Consider the following 9,355-nt stretch of genomic DNA (forward strand, 5'->3'; position numbering starts at 1 on the left):
CCAAACCAAAAAACCAGAGGAAAAAATTTGAAGCCTTTCCCTCATTCTACTGGTGAAGTTTAATTCACTCTAATTATTTCATATTACTTAGACTATAATAGTTTCATAATTTCTAGTATATTAAGCACTTAATACGTTGTGTCATTTGAAGTCGCATATTAAATTCAGCAAAGTACATTTTAATGAGAGCTAAGTAGTGTGAAAATATTAATACAACATAATAGTTCATTTTTGCACCCGTGTTGGTAAGCATCGCCGCCACGCACGGTGCGCCCGGGCAGGTGAGCGCAGCCGAGGCCGGACGAGCTCGCCGGCCGGAGAGCTGCCGGGGGAAGCACGGTTCCGGCAGCCTGGCACGAGGAAAGCGGGAGGTAGGAAAGCACCGCACACCAGAGCCCGGCTGCGGGTCCTGACCAGGGGCTGGGGGCAGGAGCGAGAGCCCCTCCAAGGCACAGCAGTGCCGGCACCACGGCACGCTTGCCCCCGGGGCCAGCAGCCGGGCCATGCTTCTCTGCGGTTCTCCACAGGGTCACCCCGTGCCACCGCCAGCCCACGAGGCACCAGCAATGAGCCAGCTGGAGAGGGGCAGAGGAACACGCGAGGTCTCTTCTCCCAAGTAGCTAGTGATAGACCAAGAGGAAATGGGCTCAAGCTGCACCAGGGGAGGTTCAGATTGGATATCAGGAAAAATTTCTTCACGGAAAGGGTGGTCAAGCATTGGAACAGGCTGCCCAGAGAGGTGGTAGAGTCACCACCCCTGGAAGTGTTCAAAAAACGGGCAGACGTGGCACTCTGGGACATGGTTTAGTGGGCATGGGGGTGTTGGGTTGATGGTTGGGCTGATGATCTTAGAGATCCTTTCCAACCTTAATGATTCCTAGTTTTACTTTCATTAAAAAATAATCCAGCCCCCAAGCCAGGAAACATGAAATTCTTCCTCTCCCCTTAATTGGTTTAGTGGTGGACTTGGTAGTGTGAGGTTAATGGTTGGCCTGGATGATCTTAAAGGTCTTTTCCAACCTAAACAATTCTATGATTCTATGAAAGAAGCTCAGCTGCTCCCTGCAAGCTCCAAAGAGGCACAACTATTTCATCCCCTCAAGCCACCCACCTCTCAGCTTGCAGAGCTCAACTCTGCCTTTGTATTTACCTCTTTGCTATCATCTCCCTGCTCCACACACCCCTTCCATGTCCCAGCGAGATGATCCCCTTTCCCGTAGGCTTACCTGCAGGAGAGATGCCACCAGCAACACCAGCCCCACTGCTCCCAGTCATGTATTGCAGACACTTTCTGCAGCTCAGACGGGGCAGAAGGACCTCTGTCCCCAAACAAGCCACACATGCTTTAGCCTGATGCTCTGAGAAACGAGGAAAGCTCAGGAAAGCCAGCTGTGCTTCCACCTCGAGGGTTTTGTAACCATCAGCCCCGGCTGGCTCAGGTGATGCCCGTCACCCACAGGTGATGGGGACGCTGCTCCCACTCCAGCACAGCTGATCCCGGGGTCAGGCGCTCGCTGCCCCGTCCCTGCCGAGGGGAAAAGCCGAACTGCTGAGGGGGATAACGCCTAATAAAAACCACAGGGTCTGAGCCGAGATGCACAGGGGGATGTAGGCTGGGAGGCACTTCTGGAGACCCCCGGCCTGACCCCGGCAGGGCTGCACGGTGAGGGGAGCTGTGCAGACAGGATGCGGCCATGCAAGGGAGGGGGGAAGCTCGCAGCCAAAAAATTCATAGAATCATAGAATCGTTTAGGTTGGAAAAGCCCTTTAAGATCATCCAGTCCAACCATTAACCTACACTACCAAGTCTACTCTAAGCCAATCAAGGGTAGACTAGACTAAAATCAAGGGTAGACTAGACTAAAAAAAAAAAAACCAAAAAGCAAAGCAGCCCCGGGGTGCCGCCGGATCAGGCCCGGCAGCCGCGCACGGGGTGGGGGGTGCCGGGCCGGAGCACCCATGGGTGGGGGGGGGCTGCACCTCCGGCTGCGCCCACGCGGTGGCGACCCAGGCCGCGGAACCGGCGCCGCTCGGCTTAATGAGAGCCCCGGGAGCTAATTACCACGGCTCCGCGCTGCGGAACTCCCGCGGAGGGCCCACACCGCGGGAACCCCGCGGGCAGCGCCGGGACCGGCACCCCGAGCGCAGCCCCCCCAGTCCCGCACTGCTCCCGGGGTGCGCCCGGGCCCCGCAGCGGAGCGGTGCAAGGTGCAGCCCCCTCCCCGGTCCCCGCAGCCCCGGGGCGGAGCGGGACCCCGGTGCAAGGTGCATCCCCCCCCGGTCCCGGTCCCCGCAGCCCCAGTGCGCTGCAGGACCCTGGTGCAAGGCGCATCCCTCCCCGGTCCCGGTCCCGGTCCCGGTCTCCGCAGCCCCGGGGCGGAGCGGGACCCCGGTGCAAGGTGCATCCCCGGTCCCTCAGTCCCGGTGCGGAGCGGTGCAAGGTGCATCCCCCCTCCCGGGTCCCTCAGCCCCCGTGCCCTGTAGGACCCCGGTGCAAGGTGCATCCCCCCCCGGTACAGGTCCCGCAGCCCCGGTGCGCTGCGGGACCCCGGTGCAAGATGCATCCCTGGTACCGGTCCTGCAGCCCCGGTGCAAGGTGCAGCCCCGGTGCGCTGCAGGACCCTGGTGCAAGGTGCATCCCCCGTCCCGGTCCCGGTAGCCCCGGGGCGGAGCGGGACCCTGGTGCAAGGTGCATCCCGGGTCCCGGTCCCCGCAGCCCCGGGGCGGAGCGGTGCAAGGTGCATCCCCCCCCGGGTCCCTCAGCCCCGGTGCCCTGCAGGACCCCGGTGCAAGGTGCATCCCCGGTGCCCTGCAGGACCCCGGTGCAAGGTGCAGCCCCGGTGCAAGGTGCATCCCCGGTGCCCTGCAGGACCCCGGTGCAAGGTGCAGCCCCGGTGCAAGGTGCAGCCCCGGTGCCCTGCAGGACCCCGGTGCAAGGTGCAGCCCCGGTGCAAGGTGCAGCCCCGGTGCCCTGCAGGACCCCGGTGCAAGGTGCAGCCCCGGTCCCGCAGCCCCGGTGCCCTGCAGGACCCCGGTGCAAGGTGCATCCCCGGTCCCGCAGCCCCGGTGCAAGGTGCATCCCCGGTCCCGCAGCCCCGGTGCCCTGCAGGACCCCGGTGCAAGGTGCATCCCCGGTCCCGCAGCCCCGGTGCAAGGTGCAGCCCCGGTCCCGCAGCCCCGGTGCAAGGTGCAGCCCCCCCGGTCCCGGAGCCCGCGGAGATGTCGCGCTAAGTTAATGCTGGGCTGGAACCCCAGGTATTTCGGGCTAATAGGTGTGCGAGCACCTCCACGCCCGCTCGCCGAGCTCATTAATGTCACACTTTCATGTGTGAAACGAGCATATAAATGGGCATTAATGAGCTCCCGGCTGCGGCGCAGAGGAGGAGGGGGAAAGGGGAACTTTGCAGGGGGGCGGGCAGCCCCCCCCCCCCCCCCCGGCTGCGGTACCGGGGGTCCCCCGGGGAGGGGGAGGGGGTCGGACAGCGTTGAGCCCCTCCCGGGAGGGGAACCCCAGCCCCCCCCCGGGACAGTCCCACGGAGCAGGCGGCTTCTTAAAGTCGGTTTTTATTAAAGAACCAAAATCACGTACAGAGGGGTCTCTCCCCAGAGCGGGCGGGCGTTGTTCTGGCTCCGGGGTCGCGGACCGCCCGATAAAGTGCTGTTACATCCATCATTTGGGGGGGGTGCGGGGGGAGGAGGGGGCCCGGGGCGGGGTGGGGGGGTAAATATACATCATAAATAAATAAAAATCCAACAAATACTGTACCAAGAGAATCACAGTACATTTATATCCATTGCACATAGCCACTTTTGTTTCCAGTCTGGACAAGGGTTGAAGAAGCCGACACACAGGGGGGGAGGGGGGGAGGCGGGGCGGGGGGGCCCGGGGGGCTCGGGGGGGGCCCGGCTCCCCCCCCCCGCCGTATTGCCGGTCCGAGGAAAGCCGGGCTCCGAGTCCTCTATGTACAAGTGTTTCGTGGAAATGGCTTGTGTGGGCTCTGCCCGCATGGCTTCGGGGGAAAGGGGGGGTCCGGGGTGTCGGGGGGGGGGTCCGGGGGGGCTCACTGGGGCAGCAGCGGCGGCTTGAAGGAGCAGTTCCCGGTGCAGTGCCGCGGGGTCAGCATTTTGCAGGAGAAATGATGCAGCGCGTCGTGGGCCTCTGCAAACCCACGGAGCCGTCACCCCCGGACCCCCCCCCACGCTGGGAGGGGAGGGGGGGTGTCGGCCCCGTTTAGACATCTGTACCCCCCTTTTGCTCCCCCCGGTACCTTTCAACTTCTGCTGGATGGCGTAGCGGGCTTTCCTCTCCTGGTCCAGCTCGTTGCAGAGCGTATCTGGGGGGGGGGAGGGAGCATCACAGCGCGGGGGGGACCCCTCGGGGGGCACCGGGTCCGGGGAGGGGAGGGGAGAAAGTCGGGCATGGCTTCCCAGGGAATTTTACGCCTTTTTTTTTTTTTTTTTTTTTTTTTTTTAATTTAGCCCGGGTGGAAATTGCTGCGAGAGGGGCCGGTTGGTTCGCTGCCGTGTAATGATGCCTCGCAGCTTTTTTTTTTTTTTTTTTTTTTTGCCGGACGGCTCGAAATCCCCAGGTCCAGCGGGGTGCACCACAGGATATCGATTTAAAACAAAACAAAAAAAAAAAAAAAAAAAAAAAAAGAAAAAGAAAAAGAGGAGAGAGGAAAAAAAAAAAACAAGCAAAAAAAAGGAGATAAAAATTAAAAGTAGTAATTGCCGAATGACCTTACCCCGGACGATCTGCAGCTGCTGCACCATCTCCTCCCGGTACGCCAGCTCCCGCTTCATCTGGTCCTGGAAGTTATCTGCGGGGCAGGGGGGCTCAGCACCGCGCCCCGATCACCCCGATGCGGGACCCGCTCCCCGGCCGGGGCAGGGGGACGCGGGGCGGGGGGGACATCGCCGGTACCTTTCAGGCTCTGGAAGTCCCTCTCCAGCTTTTTCCTCAGCTCCATTTGCTCCAGGACCAATTTTTGCAATTCGTCTGTTTAAAAATACATCGCGGGGTTGAGGGGAGCCCGCACTTTTCCATCTGGAGGCCGGCTCAGCGCGGCGCTAATCGCATTACGTTACATTAATCACAGGAGTTAATCACTCCTGCGGAAAACACAAATATCTCCAGCGGCGGGGAGAGGCCGGGGGGTCCCACCAGCCGCCCCCCGCCCCCGGCGGGGCATCGACCCCGCAGCCCCCCCCCCCGCCCCGCCGCCGGCCTCGCCCCCCGCCTCACCTCGGGCCAAATTTTCGATGTCCTTTTCCAGCAGCTGCGTCCCGGCGACTTCCATGCCGAGGCCGTCCTCTCCTGGGGGGGGGACACCCGCACCCCCCTCCGTCAGCCCCCGGGAGGGGGGGGGGGGGGGGCTCCGCCGGCCGCGCATCGCCCCGCGGAGGGGCCGCGGCGGAGCGCGGAGCGGTGCTTACCTCTGTCGGGATTTACAGGGCTGGGATGCGAGACATTCCTTTGGTCCTGATAGGATTTTCTGCTCTCTAAATCCTCTGCCGCGGAGTGATTGTCTTCTTTATCTTGCTCTTAAAGTTAATAAACCGATTTTCGACCATAAGCAACGAAAGTACGGTCCTGATATATCCTTAATTACATAATTACGGACAAAGCCCTCGTTAAAACCTTCTTAGCGGACATCCTAATCGCTTTGCTACTGGAAAGGAGCTTGCGGCAGCAGCTTGGCCCCGCCGCACCGGCCCGGTCCCGGGGCGGCATCGCCGGGCCCGGGGGGGACCTGGCCCCGTCCCCCCTCCGGGAACCGTTTGCGTTCGTTCTTTCTCTCCCCAAAGCAACGCGCACACACACGCACGACCCCCCCAAAACGAAAGCGGCGGCCCGGTTGCCCCCCCCCGGCGGCCGAGCAGCCGGCGGGGGCCGCGCCGTCGGTGGGCCCCGGCCCCCCGTACCCTTGGCCTCGGGGGTGCAGAGGAAGGCGGCGGGGGCTGCCAGGGCGGCGGCGGGGGCTGCCAGGGCGGCGGCGGGCTTCAGCGGCTGCAGGGGCTCCCCCCTCTCCGGCGCGAACACCTACAAGAAAGCGAGTCAGGGGGCCGGGGGGGGGGCAGCGGGGCCGGCCCCGCCGCCACCCCCGAGGGCAGAGCCCCCGCCCCGCCGCCCCGCACCTCGTAGCCGCCGCCGCCGCCGCGCTCCGGGCTGCCGTCGGGCGGCTGGCCGCCCTCCTCCGCCGCCGGCTCGGCCGCCTTCTCCTCGGGCCCCTCGGCCGCGGCGGGCGGCGGCTCCTCGGGGGCGGCCAGCAGCCGGGGCGGCGGCGGCTCCCGGCCCTCGGCGGCGGCGGCGGCCTCCTCCTCCTCGTCCTCCGGGAAGCGGTTGGACTCGACGTCCACCTCGGGCTCCTCGGCCGTGTCGCCCCCGGGGGAGAGGGAGCGGTAGCTGGAGCTGCCCTCGCTGAGGAAGTCCGGGGAGAGGTAGCCGGGGCCGCGGGGCGCCGCGCCGCCGTAGGCCTCGCGGGTGGTGCCGTAGAGCTTGGCGATGCTCTCGGCGTCCTTCACCACCGGGCGGAAGGCGGAGAGGTAGCTGCCCTTCCGGGGCAGCGGCAGCGGCGGGAGCAGCGCCTCGTCGCCGGAGCGCTCCTCCTCGCCCGCCGCCCGCGACAGGGCGCTGGGGCAGCGCTCGCCCTCGGCCCCGCCGCCCTCCTGCGGGGGTAGCGCTGCTCCGGCCGCTGCCCGACGGCTCCGAGCCCTCCGGCTCGCCGTGCCGGCCCGCCAAGCCGCCCGGCTCGGCCGCCGCCGCCGCCGCCGCCGCCGCCGCCGCCACCACCACGGCCGTGGCCGCCGCCTTGGCCTGGCTCTGCGCCGGGTAGGGCGGCACGGGCAGGCTGCCGGCGGCCGGCCAGAAGACGGGGAAGGAGGGGTAGACGCCGGCGTCCTTGGCGGCGCCGGGCTGGTGCGGCGGCTGGGCCGGCTGGTGCGGGTGGGGGTGCGGGGGCCCCCAGAACATGCCCGGGGGCAGCGCGCCGCCCTTGCCCGCCTCGCCGCCCCCCGCGCCGCCCAGCGCGTCCTCCTGCTTCTTGGGGCAGAGTCCGAAAGCGGCGGCGGGGAAGCCGTAGGGGTGCGGGAAGAGGGGCGGCGGCAGCTTCTGCAGCACGCCGAAGCCCTTGCTGGGCACCGGGATCACCGGGTAGCTGCGCACCGCGCCCGCCCCGCCGTGCCCGCCCGCCGCCCCGCCGTGCGCCGCCGGCAGCCCCAGCGCCCCCCGCTCGGCCCCCGGCTCCTGCCCGCTGCAGCGCAGGCTCTTGTGGGCCGGGGCCAGCTCGGGGCCGGCGGGCGGCGGCGGCGGGTGCAAGGCGGCCTTGGCGGCGGGGGAGCCGGCGCCGGGCCCGCCGGCGGCCGCCCCTTGCAGGGAGAAGGTCCGCTTGCGGGTGCCGCCGTTGAACATGGCCTTGACATCCTCCCAGGCGTGCGACAGCTCCTCGGTGGCCGTCTTGTCGCTGAGCTTGAGGTGGCGGCGCCAGGAGTTGAAGTTGGCGGCGTCGGGCTGCGTGTACTTGGAGTCCGGGGTGCGGTGGGAGTGGAAGATGAACTTGTTGGGGGAGAAGTACATGCTGCAGTAGCTGCACTTGATGCACTTGGCGCGGGAGCTGTTGTAGCGGGCCGGGATGAAGCTGCCCCGGGAGCCCCAGGCGCACTCGTGCACCACGTCGAAGGCGAAGTTCTCGGGCAGCTTGGGCGGCTTGTGCTCGCCCAGGAAGGACTTGCAGAGCCGCTCCGCCTCCCGCTTGGTGATCATGCCGCAGCGGCGGGAGGAGATGGGCATGGCCCCGGCCCGCCGCAGGATCTCCAGCTGCACCGGCGTGCACTGCACGCAGGTGATGCCCAGGGCCACCCGCCGGTTGTGGATCTCATTGTAGCTGTAGTTCTTGAGCAGCGTGTTGGAGATCTGCGCCAGGCACAGCCGCTCCTGCCCGTCGATGACCAGGGACACGATGGGCACGCCGTACAGCGAGGTCTCACCCACTTGGTTGGGCTTGAGGGTATTGGAGCCCTGGTACGGCTGCAGCTCTTGCTTTGAATTTGGGGAGGAGCTTGCATCTCTCCCATTTCCCATCTGACTGGCGATCGCCTCCATTCCCCCCCAAAACGCCCCTGCAAAACAAAATCGGGGAAAGGCGCGGGTTAGAAGCGCTCCCGGCCCCCCCTCGCCCCGCCGCCGCTACCGGAGCCCCGCTCCCCGGCCCGGCTACTCCCGCTCGGCGCCGCCGGCCCCGGCCCGGAGCCCCCCCACCCCCGGGCGCTGCCGCAGGACCCTCCCCGCCGCGGGCAGCCGGACCGGAGAGCTCCGGCCGGCGCCGAAACCGAGCCGCGGCCGCCGGTACCGAGCCCGGGCGCGGAGCTGGGCGGCCCCGGGAGCCCCGGCGGCGGCGGCGAGGGCGTCCCGGGGGGGGTACGGGACACACACGGGGGGACCCCCCCCCTCCGCCGCGGGTCCCCGCGGGGGTGCCGCGTCCCTTCCCTTTGTGCCGGCTCGCCGAGCCGTGCCGGGCCGCCCGCTGCGGCGAGCCCCGGGCGGGCTCCAGCGAAAGGCACCGGAGGATGCGACCGGTGCGTCCCGCCGCGGCGGCGCCGGGGAGGGGGGGGGGGGGGGCACCGAGCCCCGGGCCGGGCGGGCCAAAACTTGCGGCTCGGTGCCCGCTGGCGGGGGGAGCGGGGCCGGGCGGCGATTAGGAACGGGGGGGATTAGGGGCCGGGGCGGGCAGGACCCCGCCGCACGGAGCGGCAGAAGGGCAGCGGCGCGGCAGCAAATTGGCTTAGCGGGGCGGGCGGTAAGCGGCTTCCGTGGGGATTACACGAAATAACGGGGAGAGCCTCCCGAAATCGCTCCGGGGCACACACGCACCCACCCGCACCCCCCCCTCCCCCCCGGTATCCCCGCTGCCCGCTCCCACTTACCGCGCCGCGGAGCCCGGCTGGACGTGCAGGCTTCTCCCCGGGGTCAGGGGCCGTAGCCCGGTACCGGGGCCGCCATCAGCCGCGGGGGGGGGGACGGGGGGGGCCCCCGCCGAGCCCTTCCCCGGGGCGCGGGGCGGGCGGGCAGCGCTGCGCCCTTCACCGCCGCCTCGGGGCCGCCGCCCGCCGCCCCGCCGCCGCGTCCGCCCGGGCGAGATGCAACAAGAGCGAGTGACCGGCGAGGGAGGATCCGGATCCGTACTTGGAGACGCTGCACATTGATCCGGTGACAGCTAAAATAACGGGAAGACACACCCACTTAGCACCAGCATATTTACATTAACTGCCTCCGGGACCCCGCGGCCGTCAATCACCGATGCGCTCCAGTCAATCACGGCGCGGCTTTAAGGCACGGTGCAACCGGAGGGGGGGGGGG

General features: G+C 67.2%; 1 protein-coding gene across 1 annotated transcript; it reads right to left on the reverse strand.

Annotated features, from left to right (window-relative positions):
• Positions 1-4,061: 4,061 nt before the first annotated feature.
• Positions 4,062-8,101, reverse strand: SKOR1 (SKI family transcriptional corepressor 1). The gene is given in 9 exon segments (XM_075714393.1): positions 4,062-4,159; positions 4,269-4,334; positions 4,746-4,820; positions 4,925-4,999; positions 5,246-5,317; positions 5,437-5,544; positions 5,926-6,043; positions 6,139-6,675; positions 6,677-8,101. Coding segments are annotated over 9 exon segments (2,574 nt in total).
• Positions 8,102-9,355: the final 1,254 nt, after the last annotated feature.

Source organism: Pelecanus crispus, chromosome 7 (assembly GCF_030463565.1).
Source record: "Pelecanus crispus isolate bPelCri1 chromosome 7, bPelCri1.pri, whole genome shotgun sequence".
Taxonomy (NCBI): domain Eukaryota; kingdom Metazoa; phylum Chordata; class Aves; order Pelecaniformes; family Pelecanidae; genus Pelecanus; species Pelecanus crispus.